Source organism: Propithecus coquereli, unplaced genomic scaffold (genome assembly GCF_000956105.1).
Source record: "Propithecus coquereli isolate 6110/MARCELLA unplaced genomic scaffold, Pcoq_1.0 Scaffold43, whole genome shotgun sequence".
Lineage (NCBI taxonomy): Eukaryota > Metazoa > Chordata > Mammalia > Primates > Indriidae > Propithecus > Propithecus coquereli.
Genome location: NW_012150063.1, coordinates 7,277,807 through 7,305,754, shown reverse-complemented (window position 1 = coordinate 7,305,754; position 27,948 = coordinate 7,277,807). Strand labels below are relative to the sequence as shown.

Sequence of the window (27,948 nt, the reverse complement as noted above, 5' to 3'; positions counted from 1 at the left end):
GGAGCAAAGTCCCTATGGAGAATCATACCTTACACCAGTATCACTTTTCTGTTCTCTTCAAATTCCCTAAAGTTATGATAAGTTTCTGCCAAAGAATCTCACACCTACTTTTCAGATAACTGTTAGTCAATCATCCCAGTCTGCAGCACTGTTTATAATGTTCTTAAAATGTAAAAAACTCCCAGCTATCTGTTAACTGTCTATTGGTTCTGATCTCTGTTTCCTCTACCATCTCCTTAAATGCATGTGAAGCCACCTACCACAAATTGATATTTTAAAGTCCAGAGGAAAATTCTTTCTTAGTGTCTTTGAGACAGCTCCAACATAATCACATGCTGACCCTTCATTAGCCATTATGGGTCAAAACTAATGCTACTATGGCATATAAGAAGAGCACAATTATTTCTTCTTAAGCAAGTCTTTGCTTATCATATTTAATTAAAGGCACAGGGGCCTTCCTAAAAGGGAAAGAGTAATATTCTTTCTGCAAATAAGTCCATCTTTACATATATGTTGACTAAACACCATTTAGTTTAGTAAAGAGAAAACGCTGGTTGCATGGAGACGCACCAAGTAATTATAAACATAAAACATCAAGAGGAACAAATATATACCATTATTAAAATAAATCATTTTTCCAAAGGTTGTCTTTATAGACAATAGGATTACTGAGCATTCTTCTATATGTCATGTCTCACACGAAATCATAACACATTCTGAAAAGTAGACATTTGTTAGAGAACTGAATAAGACTTGAGAGCCTCAAATATCAAACCCACAAACTATTTAAAGTAGTCATTTTTAATCCTTTTGTTACCCCTACATACCAGAGGAATATGATACCCATATTACTGGCAAACGGGAAAAAAGGGGGGAATGTCCATTATAACATGTATGTATTGCTTACTCCCACCAAAAGGAGGGCATATCAGAATCTCAGAAAAATTGAGGTATGTCTAGTTTCAAATAGCATATACATGCATATGCATTTAGAAGTTGAGAATCACTGACATAAATTAGCATAGAGTGATTCAGAAATAACTATACTTTGCTACAGAGAGCCTGGAAATAATTTTTTAATAGAATCAGCTAACAAGATAGAAGGTACTTCAAATTAGATTTAATACTACTGAATACATAAAAATTTTAAAATCAACTATAAGACATCTCTAATTACTTTCCGTATATTAAAAAAATGAAAAAGACATCTCATAATTACTTTTTGCATATTAAAAAATAATGAAAAATGCTCTCATTTGTTAAGGTTGTCATTTTCAGAAAGGGAAAATTAGCAAATTTAAATCGTGTTTCAGAAGGAACTTCAAAAATAATTTTGTGTGGTCACACAACTAGTTGTTGGCAAACAAAGTACCAAATCCCACTCCTGAGCTTTTTATATAACCCACCATGCTTTCTTTCAGGTGTTTCATCCTGTTAAAAGCATTTCCAGGTATCATCAGCATAAAACTTTGCCCAAGAACTTAATCTACATTGTATGGTCTGGCCAAAACCCCAAGGCAAGGTTCACAAAGGACTCAAATAACTCCCCTTGTAAAAGCCACATAATACACTGAGGTGGTTCCTGAAGTGACAGTGTTTGTGAAAGACCAGTGTACTAGATGGAAGTCGAGAGATGTACAACTTGCTGTTAACACATTGTATGACTCAATCCCACAGTCAAATCTCTTCATCTCTGCATTTCTTTTCTTTCCCCCCCTATCAAATGGTGATAGGGGCTTCCCCTACTTAACTTAAATGGCTTTTGAGATGAAGAGATAGATTCAACTTAAAGTATGAGATAGATTATTATTATCATTATTAATCTAGCCAAAAATCGAGGACAATTTCTTAATAGTGGTCATCTTAAGTTACTATATTACCTAATTTCAGTGAGGTCATTTTGGATTTCAGGTCCCTTGTGATGAATCTTTAGCCCACAGAAAACTGTTATTATAAGCCTGACTGCATTAAATTAGCATTCTAAGTCATTGGGGATAAGTGCTTTTAAGGAATAAAAAGTTAAAGCATTATTGTTCCAGGATTCCTGTTGACCGAGTATCATTAATGAGTTGATAGTACTGGATCCTATGTGAATAAATGGCTTGTCTCAGTGGGGCCATGACTTGGCTGTCCATAAGAATTACCTGGAGGCCTATTTTAAAAGGTTTCCTGGGCCAACCCAAGACCTATTAAATGACACTTTGTGAAAAAGTGGGGCCTGAGAATCCATTTCAAAAGCTCCCAGGTTACTCAGATGCTAAGCCAGTCTGCAGACCTCTCTCTCTCCTTGCTACTCAAAGTACTGATGGCCCTTGGACCATCAGCATATGCATAACCTGGAAGCTTGTTAGAAGTAAAGAATCTCAGATCACATCCCAGATCTACCCAATCAGAAGCTGTACTTTAACAAGCTGTCTAGGTGAGTTACAGGCACACATGAGTTTAAGAAGCATTGCCTTGATTACTTCTATCCTGCTTATTCTATTTCTCCTCCCAAACAGTAACAACATAAATACACACCCTGTACCCCTAACACCAAAGTCCACAGGAATAAGGAAAATAAAATTCTTACTGCTCTACTTAAAACTTTAACAATGTTTAGTAAGAAAACTGTTTGGAAGACAAGAAACTGTAAATAAACCGTAACTTGAAATTTTATTTTCCATTGTTAAATTATGAACTGTGTATAGTATATACTTACAGTTTATCTCTGAGCGTGTTTTTTCTTCTCTCACATTTCTACTTGTTGAGTGAATTCTATGTGGTACAGCAACAAGTGGCTAGGATAGAATGAAATCAATATGTGGCATTGGATAATCAGGTCAGTTTGATCCAAGGAATAACCCAAATATGAAGAAATCATTTTAAGTAAAAATGGGAACAAAATACAACAATTTTGCATATACTATAAAAAAGGACAATCATAATCACAGCTCAAACTATGAAGGTGAAAATATTTTTATTACTCACTTAACATAAATCATTACTTGTACTAGAAGAGAGCACTTCTGTGATCAGATTAAATACATATGAAATTAAATACAAGGAATAATGCATTCTGATTTTTTTTTTTTTAAGAAATGGGGTCTTGCTCTGCTGCCTAGGCTGGAGTGCAGTGGTATTATCATAGCTCACTGCAGTCTCAAACTCCTGGGCTCAAGCAATCTTCCTGTCTCAGCCTCCCCAGTAGCTGAACTACAGGCACATGCCACTATACCAAGCTAATTTTTAATTTTTTTGTAGAGATGGGGGTCTCTCTATGTTGCCCAGATTGGTCTCAAACTCCTGGCCTCAAATGATTTTCCTGCGTTGCCCTCCCAAGGTGCTGGGATTATAGGTGTGAGCCAGCATGCCCAGCCTATCCCACTTACAAAATCATACGTACAGCAGTAGACTTGTCTAGATCAACTTGTCTAGACTTGTCTAGATCTGATTCAACTTTACAAAGATGAATCAAGTACACTAAGCACTTTCGATCTATTGTGACATCAAGAAATTCTGGGGCTGGGCACAGTGGTTCACACCTATAATCCCAGTACTTTGGGAGGCTGAGGTGGGAGAACTGCTTGCCGCCAGGAGTTCAAGACCAGGCTGGGCAACACAGTGAGATCTCGATTCTAAAAATAAATAAATAAAAACAAATTGGCCAGGTGTGGTGGCAAGCATCCATAGTCCCAGCTACCTGGGAGGCTGAAGTGGGAGGATCACTTGAGCCCAAGAGTTCCAGGCTGTAGTGAGCTATGATCATGCCTCTGAACTCCAGCCTGGAAGACAAGAGGGAAACCCTGTCTCTCAAAAGGAAAGGAAGGAAGGAAGGAAAGAAAGGAAGGGGCAGGGGGAGGGGTAGGGGCAGCAGGGGAAGGGAAGGGAAGGGAAGGGAAGGAAATTCTGAAGGGAAAGATAACAGTGTAAAGATTACCATTTGCATCCATCATTTAATGATGACTGAACTCAGAAGCCTTTTAAGGTTTATTCTTCAACTGATATTTTTAAAAAATAATATTAGAAAAATACACTTATTAATGTATACATTATAGATAATTAGGGGATATTGGTTTGAATTTTGCTCTTTGTCACAATTGGAACCATAACTGATTTAAGTTAACTGTCAAAACTGTATAACTTACGTTTAGGTAGACTCGCATTTTACGTTTTTTAAAAGTTTTATTAAAAAAGCACTCTTCATTCTATCTCAGTTTCTCTCGGTTATAGGTACACCATTATAATTTTCATGAGCAGGAAACAAGCCAATATTCAATTCTTTTCCTTTAAAGAAATCTTTGTAAAGAAGACTCACCCTGGTAATAATTTATAGAACCTAGCTAGTTAAACGTGATCACAAAGGAGTACTGGTAAACTTATACTGTGCATGTCTCAATGAGATTTGTCAAGGGTTCCAATATCGGAAAAAGAATAAATTGAAAAATGTGATTAAGAAAACCTTTTGAAAATGGAACCTCTAGCATGTCAGGAATAAAACTGATACCTATTTCAAGAAGTTAAATGATTATAAGAAGAAAGACATTTTTAAGTGCCTTCTATAAAGCTAGCAGAGTTCAAGGATATCCACCTTTGTTTACAGAACCAATAATAGAATTCTGCCATGTCACATACAGTGAGAGTTTATCTTGGGTGCTACAACTATTAGCTGTGCTAGGAATGTTAAATATGCTAACAGAAGTGAAGCTTCAATTAATATCAATGCTTCCATCATATTAGGGTTATTCTATTCTCTAACAACTATCCTGGCTTATTTTTTTTAACATTTCCATAATGGATAATTAGAGTTTCAGTCACCAACAAAAATCAATCCTATATTTCATGAATCTTTAATAATTCATAAAGTATGGTAACAGCATCCCTTTTGAAAAGCAAACTAAAGAGCAATTTTGAGTATTCTAACATCTTCTTTACGTACTTCCCATTTGCTTTTCCTTTTACAGTGGATGACTTATTTGGCAACTTCATCTAAAATGACTACTTCGAAATAACAACAGTAATTTCTTTTTTTTTTTTTTTTAATTTTTTTTTTTGGGGGGGTGGGGGACAGAGTCTCACTCTGTTGCCCAGGCTAGAGTGCTATGGCATCAGCCTAGCTAACAGCAACTTCAAACTCCTGGGCTCAAGCGATCTTCTGCCTCACTCAGCCTCCCAAGTAGCTGGGACTACAGGCATGCGCCACCAACCCTGGCTAATTTTTTTCTATATATTTTTAGTTGTCCAGCTAATTTATTGTTTTTTAGTAGAGACGGGGTCTCACTCTTGCTCAGGCTGGTCTCGAACTCCTGAGCTCAAATGATCCACCTGCCTCGGCCTCCCAGAGTGCTAGGATTACAGGCGTGAGCCACCACGCCTGGCCAACAACAGTAATTTTGACAAGTGTATTAAATGATTTGCCTTTGCCCTTTTCAGACAACAGTCACCTATAAGTAGCCAATAAAAAAAAATCTAGCACATGATTTCCCAGGAGAGACCAAATCAGAGAGTTAATTATCCCCACAAGAACTTTTTAATGTAAACTAGACCCAGAAATTTAAAAAATTGATTTTGAGATGTACATACATACATACATACCACACACATATATACATACATTACACATACCAGTTGGGAAAAACAATTCCTACCTCAGGATCATCATCATCAAAATCATGATAAGTGGAATGATCTGGATTATTCACTTTATCCAACAGCTCGATTGCCAAAGACCGTGTCAAAGGTTGTGTGACAAAAGGGTGCTATAAAAATAAAATATAGTACAGAACACTTATTAGAAATTTGATTGAATGCCATTTTATCTTTTGAAAAATATATATATTTCAGGGCGAGAATAATACCTGTAATAATTTTTCAGCAGTAGGTCTTTTTTTTGGATTTTTGGTAAGTGCCATTTTCACAAAATGATGAAAACTATTTGACCTAAGGAATTTTGAAAATTAGACTTTTACATTTCAATTCTTTTTTTGCTCAACTTACTATAAAAGTAAATAACACAAAAAATACTTACCACTTCATTTTATCCTTTAGTTTAGGAGGCTGAAAATTGCTTTTTGTCATTAGAAATAATGCTCTGAAAAATTAACAAATTATTACACAGCATTTTAATATTTCACATTTTAATGCAAATATGAATTCTATTACTATTTATTCCTAAATAAGGTAAAGCGAGACTAAGAAAATCATTTGTTCATGACAAAATAAATAATACTAAGAGGAAAAAAAATTTAATTTAAGCATAGGATTCTTCAACTTTATGAAGCACTGACCTCATTGGGTGTAAGTCAAACATAGGAGGCTGCAGCTCAGCAAGTTCTATGGCAGTGATTCCTACTGCCCAGAGATCACAGAGCTGGTTGTACCCCCCTTTCCTCTCAACAGCTGCAACTTCTGGAGCCATCCTGAAAGAAATATTCCGGAAAAGAAAAACTTCTATTTATTGTATTTTCCCTCATAGTTCCCCTAGAGGCACATGGAATTATCACTATCTAAATTAAGGGTTAGGCCTTGACTTCTGAAAAATAAATATATAGTACTTAAAAAGTCTACCTTTTCCAAGATCTTGGCATCTCATAGGACCCTCCATCCCAAGCCTCTACTTCTACTGGTGACTCCTTTGTTACTTTGTTATACTACTTACTAAGGTTTATAAAAGTGTACAATTATAATAGAGCAACATGCCCAAAGTTCATCCACATTCCAAATCTCTCTTCTCTGTACCTGCAAAATTCTATAAAGAAATAACATTTGCAATAAATAATCTATAATTTTTAACTCTACCTCCTTACATCAATAAACTGCAAACTGGTCTCTGCTTTTACTTCACCAAAACTATTCCTCGGGGTACCAATAATCTTCGTATTTAGTATTTAATTCATATTTACTACAAATTTATTTGGTTTTTCAGTTTTATAATAGTAACAGAAAAGTTATAAAAATGAGTGGCTACTTTTTAAAAATGTATTTATCTAGAGGAAGGTTGCCCAAGTTCAGCAATTTTTTTTGTTTCTTTTAACTTTCCTACAGTCTTATTCTACTTCTATAAATTTGTATTTCACTGATTTAAATGATTATTTTTAAAATATAAACATCTGAAATCCTAAACAATCATTTTGAAAACAACTAATTGAGATAAACATCTCAACTCTCCCCTATCAAAGAGCAATTTAAAGAGGTAGGCTTACAAATGTACATTTGTCTTCTTGGTAAGATTTCAGAAAAGTCAAGTAAGTTAGTAAGTTAAAAACAAAAATCAAAAAAGCCCTCTAACTTTCAAAATGCTTGGTCTTAAAATCTTTTTAATCTGAAAGAGGCTCTTATAAAAACTTAAATTTTAAAGTATGTCAGTTATTACTTTATTGATGGCTAGATTCTAGGTACCTGGTAGAAATGTCCTGGTAGGGTGTGAAATGCATACACGTGATATGGTTAAAAAAAAAAAAATCAGTGAACACTCTAGAAAAACTTGTTAAAGACAAATGTCTAAAGACAGACCAAAAAATCTGGCAAATTAGGTAAGAACATGACAACTCTAAAAGACTGGGAGAGCTATAGACTCTATGATGTCAACTGTATGCCATTCGAAGAAAAGGTAAAACTAAAGAGACAGAAAACAGATCAGGGGTTAACAGGCAAGGGATGCCAGGAGAAAGCTTACTAAAAAGGCACAAAAGGAAAGTTTTTTGGTTGATGGCAATCTGTTTTATCTTGATTGTGGTGGTGTTTCTTACCACCACAGCACACAAGTTTCTCAACATTCACAGACTTCTACCTAATAAGGGTAAATTTATACCTCAATAAACCTAAGGGGAAAAAAATCACATGATTTATACATCTAAGTTCTCCCTGCACCTTAGGAAAACACAAACTGGGAAATATAGTTGAGGCATTATGGGTGTGGTTTGCACTACTAAGATGGAACTCTAATAAGTGATCCACTCAAAGAAAAGGACTTAGTTCTGTATCAAAAGATTGCCGAATAAATGTACATATATGCCTTAAATTGAAATGAAATGTTTAGGGTACATATGTATTACTTTTGACACTTGCCACTTCAGCAGACTTTTTGAATAACTGAATAACTACCAAACTAACACTTTGGAAGAGAGAGATTCCATATCCCCAGAGTTTAGCTGAGAAAGACATGATACTAGAAAGAGAGATATAGAGGGGAAGTATTCAAAAAATTAACTTTACCTAATTCACAATTTCACATGTTCCCAAGGTATTTCCCACACTATCGTAAGAGGAATGACATTAGTTTTTAATCTCTAAAGCTGCTGTTGATCAGTCATCATCAACAAACATTTAGTGAATATGTGTACAGAATCAGGCTAGACCCTGGGGACTGAATGAGAGAGTTTGTTCAGATGTTTAAAATAAAATTGAGAAGATGGAGTACTTAAAAATAATGACAGCTCTTTGAGCCCTCACTCCTCTCAGAAATCAACCCAAAACAATAAAATGAACAAAGAAAAATATAAACACACATCACCTTTGAAAAGTCCAGGAGACATATTTTACCTAGAACCATAACACACAAAGACTGAAAATAGACAGGAGAATAGTAAATGATGTAGCAAACAGGAGGCAGGGCAAACCTTCTTGGGTGCCAAGGAAAAGAACAAGCCAATCAGCCCTAAAGAATCCCAGAAATGTTGACAAGTTAGGGTTAAAAAGTAGTAAAAGTAGGGTTGAGGTTGGGCTGAAAACAGGAGTATTTGAAAGTGTCAACAGTTACTCCTTCAGATTCCTGCTCTCACCCAGTAAAGCCCAGCAATTACTCTTTCCTCATTCCCATTGGATAAGAACCAAGACAAATGAGAGATTTCAGACTAAGATAGCAGGAACAAAGGGGAGCAGGGATTAAAGGGAGAGGACACGATTAAGTAGAAGTGTGTGTATATAGAACAATGAGTTCCCCAGCTTCCTTCACTTGCCCAGTTCTAGAATACTAACAACCAAGTGTACACCCTACCTCCTACGCACAAAGAGTTATGAATCAATTCTTAGTATCTTGCTCTTCAAAGTGAACCAAAATACAAGGACTATCAGACATTTGAGAGAAACCTTTATCATGAAAATGTGAGAGGAAAATTTGAGGAACTCTTACAGAAAGTAGAACAAAAAAGATTTTCAAAAAGTGAGAGAAGATCTAAAAAAATTAATGGATTAAGTGGTCCAAGATATTAACTAATGAGTTCTAGAAAGAAAGAGCAGGAAAAAGTATAGCAAAGAAATTATCAAGTAATATAAGAGTATTTCCAATAACTGAAAAGACAAGAATCTCTGGACTGAAAAGCACAAATGCCAAGTACAACAAATAAAAGTAAAAACAACTGAAAAACAAACAAAAATATTCTGTGGTCTATCATTATGGAATATCAAAACACCAGGAATGATTCGTGGGAAGGAGTTACATTCAAAGGATCATGGATCATAATGGCATCACACTTCCCGTGGGCACCACAGAAAAGAAAATACTAGCACAATACCTCACAAATTACAACCTAGAATTCTATACCCACCCAAATTAACAATAATGTGCATGGCTAGACATGCAAAGTCTCAAAAATTTTATTCCCCATGCACTCTTTTTCAGAAAGATATTAAAACAAATGTTTCCCAAAAAAGAGGGAGTAAATCATGAAAGAGAATCTAAGAAAGGACTCCCACACTGAAGATGAAAAACTCCCAGGGCAGAGCTACACAAGAGCTAGAGAATAAATAATTCAGTCTGGACTTAGGAGGGAAGAGGATTCCAGGAAAAAACCAGGAGCAAAACCAAACAACCAACCAGACAGACAAAAATCAGGACTTACAGACAATGTGACAGACTTTATGGTCTGGAAAATTATTTACAAAACTGTAAAATGTAGGAAGGTATGGGAGGTCTTAATTGGGGATTTAAAAAAAAACCAAAAACCAAAAAAGTTAAAAAGGAAATTATTAAAATCCAGAAAATGTTTTCCAAGTACAATAAGAGTATATTAACTGACTCAGAAAGTCACTGGAAGGATAAGATGATTGGAAAATGAATGAAGACAGCCAAGATCTTCACCTATCATAACACGAACTATATGAATAATGGATAATCTAGAGACAGCAGAAGATACTAGAAGAGTTTTTCTTATAAGCCATTTTAGCACTATTTTACTTTTTAAATATACATTTGATAAAAGACAAATCTACATAAAAATGGTATATATCATATCCTGTGTATAAAAACATTAAGAAGTAACAATTAGTGCCACACCACTACAATGATAGTGCTTAATATCACATCTGTACACAGTTAAGTGGCCAAAAACTACTGAGTAAATAAATGAATGAGTAGGATAGTTTTTATGGGGCAGTCAAAGAATACCCAGCAGACAAATGAGACTAGAAAAGAAAGTCTGTGGAGGAAATCAAGGTTAATAAAGTTTATAGAGGCCAGACCATGGAAGATTCCATATGTCAAGAAATCTGCATTTGATCTTTTAGACAACCAAAACATAACAAAAAGTTTTGAGTAAAGGGTCCTGTGAACAATGTAATGTTGAAAGACTAATTAGAATATGGACTAGAAATGGGAGTGGAGAAAGATATAAAAGCATCTGTGAAACTACATGTGTTATGTGTAGGAGCAAGGATTGGGTTTCTCTAGGAAAGCTAGAACTGTATGAAGGTTCCTGAAAGCTGTATCAATCTTGAAAGCATTTTCAGGTTAATGAAAAATAACATGGTAGAATACTTTTTGGCCATGTAATCCATCTCCAAGTGTACATGGCTAAGTTACTTTACTATTGATGACCTTTTTCTTAATGTCTCAGTCCTAAAAATTTTGACCAGTCTACATTTTTTAGAACTGTTGTATCCAATAATGATAGAACAAAAACCTAAATATCAATAAAAATACAATTACCAATATGGTGTGCCAATGAAAGACTTCCGTTTGGCAATTGTAGCTGTTATCTGTGCAGATACTCCAAAATCAGCTATTAAAAAAATGAGAAACATTTAGAAAAGAAAACTAAGAGAAAATAAAATTGTTAAGGCAATATGAAAAGAAACTTTCAATAATTATTTTTATTAGGTTGATTTCACAGAAATGTGTGATACTCTTAAATATTACATTAAAATTTTTAACTTTAATGGACTAGCACTAAAATATCACAAAAGCAGTCAGTGTGTATCATAACCAAATAGATCCCCATATATCCCCACATAAATCAAATGACAACAAAGGTCAAGATCAAATAATTTTGATGAGAGATAGCTGAGAGAATCTAAGCTGCCAGATTTATTAATATTATAATTTCGAATTCCTAGGACCTGAAATTCAAGGAGTATCACTGGAAGTGATATGTAGTATTATATTCCATTCACTCTCTGCATACCCATGATGACTGACATCAAATAAACCAGTAAGTCTACTGATAAATTGATATAGCTTGAAAAGACATCCAAACAGAATATGCCCAAAATCTTACTTAGCAATATATTCTAGTACTAATATCAATTATTAACAGGAAATTTACTTCAATGTACAATTTGTTACTATTCTTTAAGATAAGTATGTTGAGTTCTAATATTTTCTAGTTTAGTAATGATGATTTCTAAATCCTTCTCAACTAAGACATGAACAGTATGTATTGGAGCAAAGCACATAACATTGCCAAAAATATTTAATTGCTGATAGGAACTGTTCACTGGGCAATTAATAGATAACTGAAAAGAATAAGGCTTTTCTGCTTTTCTAGTATTTAGAGGTCACTTAGGAAAACTTTATTATGTTAAATATTAATTATTAGATATGTATTTTAAAATCTGATTAGTCCTACAATAGGCTGCAGTTCAAAATAGTGTCATATGTATTTTTATAAAATAAATACATATTTTAAATTTTGATTTATTCTATATAGTTCAAAATTGTTTCATATCTGTTAATATTTCATTTAATACCTAACAGATATGACTTTATGAAACTACTATACTGAACATCTGTTGTGTCTTAAACTTCCAAATTAAGTCATTTTGAACTCTATTTTAATTGTAACTTTAACAACCAAAAGTTATAAAATGTAATATAAGTTACTGTTCGAAACACAGCAACATTCAGAATCTAAATTACATTCTTATATAAGTAATACTGTATTTTATTTTAAAAGCTCATGTAAAGAATGTAGGATTTCTGGAGTTACTGATTTTTAAATTTTTGTTTATTTTTTTGGTTATAAATAATTTTGTCCAGATTTCTTACTAGAAGTCACTTTCCTGGGTTTAAAGGTTGAAAGAATTCCCAAAAGATATTATCTTTATTATAAAAGGTATCTTTATAACAAATTTGTCTTATGTGAAGGACTTTATCCCTGCTTAAGAGAAGAGGAAATGGATACAGAGAGGTAACATTGGCTCTGCAATGAGATTTCCATCTAAAAATACATAGACGCTGTCCTGGGGAGGGAAAAGTTGATCCTACAAAGGAAAACACAAACTTACTATATTTGAGAATAGATTTGTGCATGTGACAAAATTTCAATTTACTTACCTAATTTCACATGACCGTTATCCGTTAATAGAATGTTAGCGCCCTTCAAAGTGAGAACATTTTAGTTAAAGTAGGAAACAGACATTTTATCAGACAGTACATAAAATAGATAAATATACATACTGAAAATAATCACAGCTTTAGACCTAGAAATACTTACAGTATGTTCAATTAAAATGTTAAATTATTATATTTATAGGAAAATTTACTATCCATCTTTTAGGCAGTTTGACTATCCTTATAAAATGTTCTGCCTTACAGAAAAGCTGCTACTAACATAATATGAATGTTAATATAAAAGTGATATATTAGTTTTCATCTAAGTGTTATTTCCTCACTGATCAAACACCATCACTATACTATTACTTTACAAGGGCATTTTTCAATTGCTTGTATCACACTTTAAACTTGATTACTATTTCTTATTTAAAAAAAAAAAAAAAAAAAAAGAAAATCTCCCTTTCTAGGAACTCACCATCAGCTGAACCAGTGTAGCTGGTGTGAGACTTTATCTTGCTGTTTAGTACATCAGGTTGTCTATCCTAATGTGCCTTGCCAACAGTTTAAGGCCATACGGTATATAAACAACTAGCCACAGGCCCACAGAATTAAAATGTCACCTGTATGCATGACCTAATAGCATTTAGCCACTTTTTAAAAAGTTTTATAAAAATTTTATTTATTTATTTAGAGATGGGGGTTTCGCTCTATGTTGTCCCGGTTGGCCTCAAACTCTTGGGCTCAAGTGATCCTCCTGCCTCAGTCTCCCGAGTAGCTGGGACCAGGTGTGCATCACTGTGCACAGGGCCTCCTTTAGCCACTTTTGATTGTCAATCTAAGGTCAAAGAAGATAATGACTACTTTTATAAGCTCAAAGCTTTTGGAAGAGGTAGAAATACTGTATCCCAAAGGTATTACAGGTCCCCCTGCCCCCCATTCTTTTCTATGTTTAAATGAGAAAGCCAAAGTAAGCAGCCTCTTTAGTCCAAGGTGCCATCAATCATGTAAGTATAGGTTTGGGGGAAAAAATACAGAGAACCCTACCACCTCCAACCACCATAAGGAAGAAATAGCAGAAGACTGGAAGAAAAAAAGAAGAAGAAAAATAAATAAACAAACAGGAAGGTTCTCAAACTCCAAATGGCACCAGTGAAGCTAAGTGGCACTCATCCACTGATGTGCTCCTGTAGTTCTATGAAATAATACCAGAAAGGAGAAAAGGGACAGAGAAGAGACTAGAGCAGGGATTTTAACTTGATCTAAGCCCTCAGCAATCTAGACTTCTTCCAGAGTCTTCAGTTGGCCTCCCCCAGCTCCAGATTAATTTTCCTAAGTTACAGCTTACAGAATATTACTTGTGTATCATGGCCAGCTTTCTTTCCTTCCTTCTATCCATCCCACTTTCCTTGAGAGACTACTAGTAGTCAGGAGCTATGTTTTTAATCTCTGGAGCTATGTAATGAATAAGTTTCAACTCTCATGGAGTTTACATCCAAATAGAAAAGGAAGAAAATCTAAAAGTAAATATATTTATCACTTATTTATCTATCTATCTTACTACCTACAAATGAATGAACCATCTTATGATTCAAAGTCAGGCAGAGATAAGTACTCTGAAGACAAATAAAGCAGGGAACGGAAGCCTTCTCCTAAGGTAGTAATATTTAAGCAGAGATCTGGATGAAGTAAGAATAAAGCCATGACACAATCTGGGAGAAGGCCATTCCAGGAAAAGGGAACAGCAAACACAAAGACCTGGGGCCAGAATGAGCTCTATTTCAAGAACAGCAAGTTCAGTGTGGCTGGAACAGAATAAGTAAAACAGAGAGGAGTGGAGTGTGAGATGAGGTCACAGAGAAATGCAGGGGCCAGATCAGGCGTAACCTTATAGGCCATGGTAAAAGTATCTGGACTTCATGCTGAGTATGATGGGAAACCAATGGTGGTTTATAAGCAGGAGAGTGACAAGACCTGATTGAAAGAGATCACTTTGGTTGCCAAGTGGAAAAGTTACTAGAGAACCACTCAAGAATGGGAGCAGTGAGACCAGTTAGAAGGCTTTTACAGAAGTCTAGTTGAGATACACTATGGTACCTTAGACAAGGGTAGAAATACTGATGGTCAGAATCTTCCCAGTTAGGCCCAAATTCTCAAGTCCAGCACACAAGTCTTTCTATAATGGAATACCAAACTACCCAGCCAGCCCTACCTCCTTTTACTCTTATACATTCTCTTCTCTTCAATAATATGATACAGTTTTTATGTTCTCTAAAATGGCATCACACTTTCTAACCTCTGTACTTTTGCTCACATTGTTCTCTCTGTTTGGAAAGCACTCTAGCTTCCACTTCTAACAAAATCCTGCCAATCCTTCCCGATCATCTACGTGCCAATGAAACAGAGCCTTTCTCAAGTTACTCATCTTCTTATGCTCTCTTCTACCTCTGAGCTCCAAAGTTCTTTATGTCTTTTAGTGACTTATAAAAAAATACCTAAAGCAGGAGATCTCAACAGGTTACCTGCAAGTTCACTGAAATTTCATGGAAAATCTGAGGGCATGTGCATACGGGCATTTTATGAGAAGACAGTCCATGGTTTTCATCAGAGACTCAAAGGGCAACATGATTTGTTCCAACCCCCACCCCCTAAAAAGGTTAAGAAACTTTATGTTAGAGAAAAAAAGAGGGGAAGAGAGAGAGGAAGGATGATCAAGGAAGAAGGGACAAGAAAAATAAATGAAAGGAAAAAATATCTAAATCAGGGAAATGGCAGTATCTTCAGAAATAACTTCAGGAGTCCCACCACAGCACCTGCTGTACCACTGAGCTAACCCCAGCACATCCAGGGCACCTGCTCTCCTCTGCCAGCTAAATAAATATAAGGCGATGAGGAAACACCAAGGTTTAATTTATCCATTTTGATACATTATTAATGATAGTTCCTTAAGATTACCAAAACTTACTGGAAGATTTAAAGCATGAAACTTACTAAAAATTGTAACTTAAAGAAAGCTATGGGCCGAATAAGCATTTTATAAATAAATAACTACAAAGAAGCTAAAATGAATTATTAAAACATTAATCCACTAAATTATACATTTTAAATGGGTGAGTTTTATAGTGTGAACTGAATCTCACTAAAATCAAACTCTTCAAAGTATCACTCATTTTTATTATAGTAACATATTTCAGTAACAAATTAATCAAATGATCAAAACAACGTTGCTCAACAATTTGATATGAATATTTTAAAATGAAGATGACACTACTATATTAAAAATATAACGTATACCTTTATATCTCTGTGCATCTTTCCTTTACTGTGAAGATAATATAATCCCTAGAGTTTCAAAAAAAACCAGAAAAAATAAACAAGATTTTATCACAGAATACACTTTAGGATTTTAATGATGAACTGGGTATTAATCTTTACATTTTATTTACTCCTTACAGAAGATCCAGTAGCAATCATTAACATATTTTAATGAGATATCCTCACAGACAACAGATATCAGGAAAATGAGTTAATTTTTCTAAGACAATTTTCAGTAAATTATGCAAAGTTTGAAATAACTTTTAAACAGTGTATATCCAATTAGTATCAAAGTAAGTTTCAATTTCCATGATAATGTTTAATTCTCAAGCCTTTCTTTGGTATTAGGAGAAATATAAAATATATAATAACAAATATATAGTGCTTGAATTTTAGGTTATATTGTAAACTTTAGGCTTGGAAGTGTTTATTTGTAAATATAATCTGAGTTTGTTACATAATTAAAAAACTCTTCAAGAATTTACCAAACTATTAATAGAATATTTAATCCTTAATTTAACAAGTAATGGACAGTAAATAAACAGTTGAATAATGAATGTTACTTTTTTTTTTTTTTTTGCAAACGCTGCCTGGTAAAAGAATGGCACTTTTTAATTAGCACTCAACTTACCTGTAGTGTTTCTCTGCTAACATATGCAATTTGCAGTTCTGACAGAGGTCCAGTTACTATAAAAGAATTAATATTAATATTAGTCAATGCTGTTTTCCAATAAATGATAAAGTTTTACAAGTTCCACTAAGCAACACACTTAATAAAGCTAGACAATTCTACTACAATGTAAGCTCCACGAGGGCAGGGTTTTGCTTTGTTAAGTATGATTTGCTCATTGTTTTATCTCCAGTATTTAGAACAGTGCCTGACAAGGAGAAGCTGCTCCATAAATATTTCCAGAATGGGCCAGGTGCAGTGGCTATGCCTGTCCTTTCAGCACTTTGGGAGGCCAAGGTAGGCGGACAACTTGAGGCTAGGAGTTTGAGATCAGCCTGAGCAACATAGCGAGACACGGTCTCTACAAAAATTAAAAAAAAATTAGCTGGGCGTGGTGGCGCTTGCCTGTAGTCCCAGCTACTCGGGAGGCTGAGGCAGGAGGATCACTTGAGCCCAGGAGTTTTAGGCTGCAGTGAGCTATGATGATGCCACTGCATTCTAGCCCAGGCAACACAGCGAGACCCTGTCTCAAAAAAAAAAGCCTCAAAATCCAAAATTATAAAATAAGTCAGAAAATAATTCACCGTAATGATATAACAGGTTGTGAAAAGTTGTTAAAGGACAACATTAAACAAACAAAAAATTCAACAGAAAATAGAAAAAACCCCACCTATCATGTTGGAACAATAAAAAATTCAAATGTTAGTTCTTAAAAAAAGTAAGTAAAAGTTAGAGGGGGAAAAATGGGGAGAAGGAGCTTGTGAAAAAAATGTAAATTCAAAATGTGCCCCCTCACTATGGTAGCTGAAAATATGTACACAAATTCTTTGATATTTCTCCCTTCAAGAGTTGGAACTTAATTCCCTTCCTGAATGTGCACTGGACTTAAGTGACTTGCTTCTGAAGAACAAAGTATGGCAGAAGTGACAGTATGCAACTTCTGAAACTACATCATAAAAGCCTTTACGGCTTCCTCCTTGCTCTCTCTAGGATCACTCGCTCTGGAAAAGGCCAGCTACCACATTGCGAAGACATTCAGGTTGTCCTGTGACAGGATCCACATGGTGAGGAACAGCGAGCTCCAGCCAATAGCCATCAAGGAACTGAAGTCTCTGGCAATAATCAGATAAGTGAATCATCTCCAAAGTAAATTCTTTAGCCCCAGTCAAGCCTTCACATTACTGCAGTCTCAGCCAATAACCTGACTGCAACCTCATGAGAGACTAAGTTCGAATCATCGAACTAAGCCATTTTTCAAATTCTTGACCCTCAGAAACCAAGAGATAATAAATGTTGTAAGCTGCCAAATTTTGAGATCATTTATTATACACCAATAGATAACTATTAATAAATCTTTGTAAAAGGAAAAGTTTATTAAACATTTTAAGAAATCATAGGGAAAAGGTGACGGAATTTAGGACAGTAAAATAAAATACAAAAATCTCTTCCAAATAGTCCTTTAGTATCTACTTTATTACAATCCATCCCTAAAATTACTTAGGAGGTTCCACACTAGAAAATGAGCCCAAATACTATGAGAAAACTGACATCGTTAAATAAATGTTATTTTATATTACATTACTGAAAAACCACATCTCCAGCAAAAGAATAAGCTTACTTTGCAGTTTGTGACAATAATCCATTAACAGAAACAGAATAGAAAAAGGAGGGAAAGAAAAGACAGTAAAGCCTGATTATTTTATTTTACAAGTATCTCTTATATACTCCATGGAATCCCAATGAAAATGTTTTTTTTTTTTTTCCAATGAAAATGTTTTAATCATTTTTGAATTCCCCAGAATCTGGCACTATCTTAGAGAGTAAACATTTAATCAATGTTTCTTGAATACATGAGAACAAAATCAATTATCTCTGTATCATCACCACATTATGTACCAACTGGATATTCTATTGGCTTAGTATTAGCCATCAAGGAATTGCATTTCCATAGGTCTAAGTTTAAGTTTTGAACTAACTACAACATGCCTTCTTCAGAGCTGGCAAACTGTCCAATTGCATATAATTCTCCAACTTACAAAGCAAATACTCCTTTCTTCCATATATATCTTAAATACTTTTATATATCCAAACAACATAATGATAAAACATATCTTTCTTTCCTTAAGACAATATTAATGTTTTAATATAGTAAATAGCTGTTTTAAGAAATTCTACCTAATCCCTATAAAAATATAATTTTAGTCTTACCATGATAAATATCTTGTAAAGAACCACCTCCACAAAACTCCATGCAAATCCAAAGTTTATCTCGCCTATAAAGAGAAAATAAGCATGTATCATATCTTCATGATTAAAACAGTCTGAGGTCACAAGTATTTTAAGGTTGTGTGCTAAAACCTTAAAAAACAACATAAATGCAATGTGTTTTCTAAGAAAATGCTAATTAATCCCTATGAGTAAACGAATTATTTAATATAATGTGTTACTATAATCCAACCTGAGGTTTTAATACTTACAATATACGGATATAAAGTCATCATCAGATAACTCCAAATAATGAGAAAATTTCCCTTTAGTTAAAAACTCCCCCCGCCCACCTACAGTTTGTGCACCTATCCAGATTCATCACAGAAAAATGGCAACACAACTCAAAGTATATTACTTTCGTAGCACTCTCATCAACAAAACAGACAAATGTAAATGTTACCCTTGTATCTAGATTCAACAACGATCTTCCCAAAATACTGTTAAAATTTAACACTTGCTTGTCTTTAGATAGCATTTCTCTCTCATGCTCACATTCTAAGCTGTTATAATCATATAGTCATAGAAGAAATAATCAGCAAAGATTTATATAGCTTATTCCTTTGTTCAATAATTCATTACTTCATCTCTTAAAATGTACCAGGAAATGCACTATTCTTAGGGGGCAGAGATAGAATAGAAAGGCTCTGAACTCAGCAAGCTCTGTCTAATGCAGAAGAAAGATTCTGCCTTAATATATCTCTGACACCATTGCTTTCACAGCATCTAGAAGAATATCCAGCAAATAAATATTTGTTCCAGAAATGAATGAATGCATGAATGACTAAAAGAATAAACAAATCAATTAGATCAGGGGTCAGCAAAATATGGCCAGTAGGCCAAATAGAGGACAAATGGGATTGATTTAGCATGATTTCTTACTAAAGTCATGCTAATGAACACTTTTTTCTTATAAGTGTTCACTAATTATAAGATTATTCATTTATCCTAGAGTTTTGCTGGGGATTGATGGCTGGTATCAGGTTTAATAGTCCGTATCTTCTAGAAATCACCTTTTCCCTTCATTTGCAAATTGGTCATTGCTGATCTCTAATTTCTGACACCTATTTGTCAAAAGATACTCACTGACAGTGGATGACAATCACATTCGCTAAGTTTTCAGTATGAGATATAATTTAAATAAATCTAAAAGCTTAAATTCATTTAAAGTGTCTAGCAACTCTATAATTATCTACTTACCTCTTATGCTTCAATTCTATCTTAATAATGTTTTTCCTACCCTTTCCAGTTTGAAAACAATTCTCCTTGGTAGAGAAAATTAATGCAGGAAATGAGTTCTTTGCTTTCATACATATTTCAATATTATATTGCCTTCTACTTGAAGTTGGTCTATTCCCTTTTCTTCCCCTTGCTTAAATATATAATTTTCTATTCATTCCATATAAAATGACCTTCCAGCTTATAGGCAGGAAAAAAAAAAATCAGGACTATATATATGAAAGCTTTAGTTTTTAAGATCCCTAAAATACTTCACCTTTATAATATTCTATTTAGTTAAAGTTTGATATTATCGAAAAAACTTCAATGGTCAGAGTCTACTGGAAAAATGACTCTCCTCTGTTCTATGAATATCTCTCTTATGATGATAAATCTGCATTGGCTTTTGATGATTCACCACGCCACCTGCCTTATTAGGAAAGGACTTGAGTCAATCAGCCCATTTTGTGCAGGTCAACAAACTACTAATATATAAAATCTTTGTTCCTAAGTATCTGAATAGGAATAAAATTAACCACCGAGGTAAATGTTCACCATATCAGTATTAATTTCCTGACTCAACAAATCTTAGATTTTTTTTTTTATTTTATAAAATTATCTTTCTATCTTACAAGGAACAGAAAAGTAAAGGGGGGGGGTAGAGTTCATTATTTTAATCTTCTAGTTCAGGTACTAAAGCATACAGGGACCAAAATTCTAATAGTTATTTCATGGACCTAAAAAATCTTATAATTTCTAAAATACACTTTTTAGTCTTCTCATACATTACAACACGTCACAGACTTAAAACTGACAGAACTAAGTATAATTATTTATATATTTTTTTCAAATATACAGCATAATTTAATAAGTAAAATAAAGTGTGATCAAGATCACTGAGAATCAGCAGCTCTATAATGTCTGCTAGAAACCGGCCGGGATGGCTAGCTCTGCTCCAAACCAGAGTTCCCTGGCCCCTGTACTTTACTGTGGGTTGTTTGCTGACCAAAGCTTTTGCCAATGGCTACTCCATTATTTATATTCGGCAAAATAATTCAACTTCGACCTTAATCATCGATGTGAAAAATAAAAAGTTCAGTAACTGCTAGATGTTTTAATATAACTTATTTAATATGAACAAAATTTAAAATGTTTTGGTTCATTTTAAAACAGATATGCAAAAACTGCATTTCAAAGCTATAGGTAATCCATTCCATCTGCTTCCCCTTTAGCAATAAGGGGGGTGGAGCTCTGTACTCAGGGGCTACAAGGTGACCCATTTCTCTATAATTACACCTAGCAATCCCCCAGTTCAGCATAATATTTCCTAAGTATGGGCCACTGGACAACAATCCTAAGTGAAGTATGCTTCCATAAAGAAACTACTGTACAGTCAAATTGGTTTCAGAAATATGACATACTACAGTCTTTTCTTGGAAACCAGCAAGATCACTGCTATATTAAAGGCCCTGAGAAATTTTGTAGGGAATAGGAGGAGGGAGAGGGTAACAAAATGGAAGGAGGAAAGATAAGAGAAGAAGGAAAAGGTGGGAAGAGGAAGAAGAAGGGAAGAAAGAGCAGAAGAAGGGAGATGGAGAAAGTTGGGAAGGGGAGAAGATGGAGGAGAAAAAAAGAAGAAAAAATTTTTCTAATTTTGTTTAGTTCATTATTTACCCAAATTATTTTTTCCATGCACCTGTTTTTTAACAAAATGCATATTTGCAACCCTCATAACTAATGATTTGTAGAAAATTACACTAGCAATGTGAGTATAGAGAGGTATCTTTAATTCCACCAAATTTTTTTGCTTAAAGCAGTGGTTCTTAATTGGGAGTGATTTTGCCCCCCACTGAACGTTTGGCAATGTCTGGAGACATTTCTGGCTGTCACAATGGAGGGTGGAGTGGGTGGGTGTTGGCATCTAATAGAGAATAGGGATACCAACTATCCTACAGTGCAAATGACAGCTTCCCCCAACAGAAAAGTATCTGGCCTACAGTGTTGACAGTGCTGAAGGTAAGAAACCCCAGCTTAAACAAACAAACTATGATCACCTTTAAGATATATTCCTAATTCCTCTCAAAAACTGAAAAGAGGGACATTAGAGGAAAACTGGTAAAATCTAAATGAAGCATCTCAGTTTACTAATAGTATTGTACCAATGTTAATTTGTTAGTTTTGACGAAGGTACCATGGTTATGTAAGATGTTAACATCAGTGAAAGCTGAGTGATGGCTATATAGAGAACTCTTGTGCTCTCACTGAAACTCTTCTGTACATCAAAAATATCCCCAAATTAAAAGTTTCCCTTTTTTAAAAGAGAGGGTAGCTGGGTAGAAATTAAAGTGATTTAACTGTAATCTTTATTCTTATATTCTAATATCCAAAACAACATTTATAAACACATTCCCCATTATGATCCTATTGTTCCCCTTCCCAGCACTGTTAGAAAAAATTTCATCCAGTTTTATATAACTCAAGAGACCAATATCTCCTTCCTGGATTACTGTAATAAATATGTACTATAAGTGTAACTAAACTGCCTGTTTCAATCCCTTCTACCCCAAATCTATCTTTCACAGAACATACTACCTCACCGTTAAAACCTTTCAACAAGTATGCTCAATCCCCATAGGTGCTAATTAAGACATAAACGGTTCCTTTTTGCCTCGATCTCCACAGCCTTACCTACTGCAACTACGGTCGGCCTTCAGAGGGCTGTGGGTCCAGCACCTGCGGGTTCAACCAACTGCAGGTTCAAAAACCAAGAATGGAAAAATTTTGGGGGGGGGGGCGGAATATAACCAAAAACAACACAAATTTGAAAATACAATATAACAACTATTTACACAGCATTTACATTGTATTAGGTATTATATCTAGAGGTGATTTAAAGTAAACGGGAGAATGTGCATAGGTTATATGCAAATACCACACCGTTTTATATAAGGGACTTGAGCCTCTTGGATTTTGGTATCTATGGGGAATCCTAGAACCAATCCCCTGTGGATACCAAGAAATGACTGTATGCCCTCTTCCCTCTCAGGTTCTAATATGAGACTACTAGTCATCTCCTGAATATTTCATGATTTTTCATGCATGTGTCCCCTTTAGCAAAAATTCCAATTTTCTATATACATAAAGGTCTACCAGTCTTTTAACACCCAATATTTGGGAATTACATCATTCAAAAAGCTTTCTCTGATTCCCTTACTTAGGCAAAATCAGGCATTTTTCCATCCTTAGCATTTTTGTGCCTTACACTTAGGATATTATTGCATTTAGCATATTGTGTTGCAATTACTTGCTCACGCATATTTCTCCTATTAGATTATAAACTCCTTAAAGGCAAGGATAGGTTTCATCCATCTCTCTCTGTTTTTTTAAAGTGACAGGATCTCACTCTGTTGCCCAGCCTGGAGTACCGTGGCCCGATCATAGGTCACTGTAGCCTTAAACTCCTGGGCTCAAGCGTCCTCCAGCCTCAGCCTCCCGAGTAGCCGTAACTATAGGCATGCATCACCACACCTGGCCAATTTTACATTTTTTGTAGAGACACAGGGTCTTGCCATGTTGCCCAGGCTAGTCCCAAACTCTTGGCCTAAAGCAATTCCTTCTGCCTCAGCCTCCCAAAGTGCTGAAATTGCAGGCGTGAGCCACCGTGCATGGCCTCATCTATCTTTATATCTGCAGAATCAATACAACGCTCTACATACTACGAAATAATGCAGGACACTTTGTAAATGGTGGTGTAATGGTATAAATGGTGGTGATTTACAAATATAAGTTGTTATTATAAGATAAATTATGCTCATCTAACCTAGTACTCTGTATTTCAAAGGTTTAAAACATCTGATCTAAATATAATTTTTATTATATGGATCTGATCTTCTACTGGCTTATCTCTGAAGGATCATTTGTTGTTTCTCAACCTAAGCTTTATTAAGAGTTTAAACTTGAGAGGACTATCACAATTTTCTTAACTTATTCTGAAAAGATATGCTGGGATAAGGAATGCTTAGAAGGAAACTGAAGTTAAGCTAATCCTTAGCTTAAAAGAAGCAATAGCCTGTAATCCTAGCACTTCGAGAGGCCAAGGCAATAGGATCACTTGAGGCTAGAAGCTTGAGACCAGCCCAGGCAACACAGCGAAATCCCGTTTCTACAAAAAGTGTAAAAATTAGCCAGGTGTGGTGGTTTGCACCTGTAGTCCCAGCTGAGGCAGGAGGATTGCTTAAGCCCAAGAGTTGGAGGCTGCAGTGAGCTATGATGATGACTACACTTCAGCCTTGGTGACAGAGCAAGACTCTGTCTCCAAAAGAAAAAAAATCAACCCTCCCTCTACAAACAGAAGCAATAGTTAAGCTCTACTGAGAGTAAAGAATAGATCTATGATGATTTAACTCTTTTGTTTTATAAATACACAAAACACAAATATTGATACAAATATACACTAAACCAGGACAATATAACTTTTAAACCTCTAGAGAAAAGCTTTGTCTGCCTAGTTCTTGTTGTATGGTATGTTAATGATATTAAAAAGTGAAACAGGAAAGGCCCTGTTAAGAAGAATGTCAAGTATTCTGCTTTATAGGCGCTCAGTGTCAGTATTTCTACAGCAGTGAGCACAGCTACCCTGTAATAGGGGCTCTTGGAGCTTAATTATATGTTGGTCATCTGTGAAAAAAATTCATAGGGTAAGTATGATTCCCTGAGGAGGAAATTGGTCAAACAACATTTACTCAGTTTCCTCAATCTTTTGTCTAAATTTGTTGTAATAGACTGTAATAGCAACAACATGGATGGAATAAAGTTGCAGGGAAATCTTAAGAGATTTCTATCAATGTCAAACAAACAAGATTCCCCCTTAGTAAAGTTATTCAGTATTGAGAAAGAAACCAAGAAATGTTTCCCGAGACTAAATCTGGCCTTCCTAGGCTAAGCAATATGGTGTACCAAAAAGACATAGGACTACGTATCTGTGGGGCCAGGTTTAAATTCCAGTGCCAATAAGGAGAAGTTGGATAACCTAAAGAAGTCGTTTATCCAGCATTCTATTCTCTCCTCTGTAAAAAAGAGATCTGTGTGACAGATCTGTTAGGCCCTACCAGCTCTAACACCGCAAGTCTAACCATTAGGATTCCCTACTCCAAATTTGGCCGAGTCTGAACTTCAATTTGAGAATATGGAAAGAACCTCTAAAAAAGAAAAGAGCTAGAGAAAAGGAAGATTAGTTGCTGATCTATATTTGCTTTCATATCACTTTGATCAGCTATACTGGTTACAGAATAAAATCATATATTTAAACCAGTATTTTCTAATATTAAATTATATAACACTACAAGAACATAGTTCTACTAAAAAAATAACCTTAACTTTGTCTGTTTTACTTTAGTTTCTGGGCAATTCTGCTTTCCATATTCCTTATATTTGGAATAAAACAAAATCATAAAATAATATCTTGATGTTAAACTCTCTCAAGCATCTTATTTGTAAGATGGAAATAACTTCTATCATAGAGTTACATTACTAACCATGTTATTAAAAACATCAAATGAGGCACTAAAATAATAGTACTTTAAAAATAGTTAAGAAGTAGTAGTAGCAGCAGTAATAGTAGTAGTAATAGGGGTTAACATTTATTGAGCATTTATTATGTGCTAAGCCCTGTTCTTAGCATTTTCCACATACTTACCCATTAAGTGCTCATAGCTATCTCCCATTGTGTAGATAGTATCATTCTCATTTTATAGATGAGGAAACAGAGGCACAGGGTGGTTAAATAATTTGCCATAAGTCATATAGTTAGTAAGTGATAGAGTCAGGATTCAACCCAGACAATCTGACTCCAGAACTGAAGCTCCTAACTACCAAAGACACTGTTATCTCTCTGGCAAAAAGATCACGCTCATTTCACCAAACTAAGGGTGCTATATAAATGGAGGGAGCCATCCTGAAATAACAGGTTTGGCTTTGGATGGTCTCACAGTTTTGGAAGATTCAGACGTTTGAGAAATACACTTTGATCAATGTCCCAGGGGAAACACAAAAACTCTCTTTAAAAGACCAGCTTGCCCTTGGGGGAAAAATTCTGTAATACTTCCCCTAATTGAGCCTAATTGAGCCTAAGTAGGTCATACTGTTAGGACTAATGGCATTATAACAAATTGTTTTGAAGTGATGATTTTAACTGTATTGGCAGGAATCAATTATTTGGTACAATGAACTTAAATGATTTTAAGAGACTGTTTCTTTGAGCTGATATAGTAACTGCCTATACTGTGGTGGGTCTGCTCCCTAACATACAAACTGATGCAGAATCTGTTAGGTTCCTATTTGAACCACTCACCATTAAAGTAGCTTTAAACTGCCTGTTAAAGAAACCACTTAAAATGTATAACAGTCATTGACTCAGGGGTAGTACCTATCCCTATGTGAAAAGGGTTAGTTAACTCCTTAAAACTCCATTAAACCCATCCACCACTTTAACCAAAGTGAGGCAATGAAAGCTGTACAAGAGTGGTTAGAACTCAGATGAGCTGGTCCAGTTGGCTTTTCACAAGCTGGAAAGGTAAGAGGGTAGAATTCCCCAGTCTCTTCTATCTGCTGTGCCCAAATGAGAAGAGGAAAAGTGTTTAGTACCTGGGTCATCTGAGAATGGGAGCCTGTAAAAAGTTACAGTATAATGGATGCTGCTACAGTATATTGGAGTTTTTTAACACATAGGAAAATATTCTCCAACCCTCCCTCTGAAGGAAACTTATAAACGAGTAAGTTAGTCAATTCACAATGCATACACAGTGAATGGAAAAACGAGATTTGACCCTGAGGTGATCCCCTATGGACTATGACCTGGGAACCTGGCTTGGTCCTGCCAAAACAGAACAAGAGGAGGAAAATTCACAGTCCTTTTGAGTTCACTGTAGGACCCAGAAAAATAAGTTACTGAAATAATTACAGGTCCTAGTCCTTTGGACAAAATAAAGGGATGAGGCAATACAGTACTCTTAGATTCGAAGCACAAAACACATGTAAAAGTTTCTGATTAAAAACATATCAGGAAGAGAGGCTCCTGACTCTAAATTCACCTTAGTCTAGAAGAAAGGGGCAACAGAATGGCATATTTAGATCTCTAGTCTACCACAGGAAGACTAACCATAAAAGTCCGTTTTTGCTTGCCAGCTTCCTCACTGAAACCACATCCAGGATTCTCAAGTCACAAGACTGTGACACAGGTTACAGAATTAACATAATAGGTCATAAATAAAAATTCCATTTATGAAAATAACCTATCTTCAAAGCATGAAGAAAACTACAAAACACGGTATTAAAGCTAACTTTACTTTGTTAAATGTATTAGGTGATGAAATCATTACTGCTTGTCAAAAGGGAAATAAACAATGTACCTGAGATAGCTTCCAAAATAAGCAACAATATTTGGGTGTTTACAGTCTTTCATCATAATAATTTCTTGCTGCACAACTGCAAAGTCTTCTCCTAGAATAAAAAACAAGCATGTTGAATATTTAGTAGGTAAGATTAGTTTCAAAATGCTCAATTATTTCAAAACACAATAAGATAATTATACTTATTAACAAGTATAACATAATTAATGAGTTATAAATAAAACATAACCAATTCGTTAATGGTATAACTTTTAATGATAGTTTCAGTCCCAATTTCAGACAAAGTATAGTATAGTAATTAAAAGCATGAATTCTGCTCCCAGACTTTCTGGATTCAAATCCTAACTCTATTCCTCACTAAGCCGTAGGAACCTGGGCAAATATTACTTGACTTCCATGTGCCAATTTCCTCCTTAGTAAAATAATAATAACCTATCTCATCTCACAGAGCTGTTGTAACAGTCAAATAAATTAATACATGTAAAATGCTTCTAACAGTGCCTAGCACAGAGTAAGCTCTATATAAGTATTTGCTATCATTACTATTA

At 34.9% G+C, this 27,948-nt stretch overlaps 1 protein-coding gene across 2 annotated transcripts in view; it reads right to left on the bottom strand.

Annotated features, from left to right (window-relative positions):
• Positions 1-27,948, bottom strand: part of MAP4K3 (mitogen-activated protein kinase kinase kinase kinase 3) — a 163,632-nt gene that overhangs the window by 53,270 nt on the left and 82,414 nt on the right. For both annotated transcript variants that reach the window (XM_012653844.1, XM_012653845.1), the window contains exons 3-13: positions 27,401-27,491; positions 18,720-18,784; positions 16,473-16,528; positions 15,821-15,868; positions 12,530-12,572; positions 10,904-10,976; positions 6,267-6,398; positions 6,008-6,070; positions 5,838-5,919; positions 5,628-5,738; positions 2,702-2,780 (exon numbers count right to left, since the gene is read on the bottom strand). In XM_012653844.1, the coding sequence (XP_012509298.1) occupies positions 2,702-2,780; positions 5,628-5,738; positions 5,838-5,919; positions 6,008-6,070; positions 6,267-6,398; positions 10,904-10,976; positions 12,530-12,572; positions 15,821-15,868; positions 16,473-16,528; positions 18,720-18,784; positions 27,401-27,491 (843 nt within the window). The remainder of the gene's footprint in view (positions 1-2,701; positions 2,781-5,627; positions 5,739-5,837; positions 5,920-6,007; positions 6,071-6,266; positions 6,399-10,903; positions 10,977-12,529; positions 12,573-15,820; positions 15,869-16,472; positions 16,529-18,719; positions 18,785-27,400; positions 27,492-27,948) is intronic.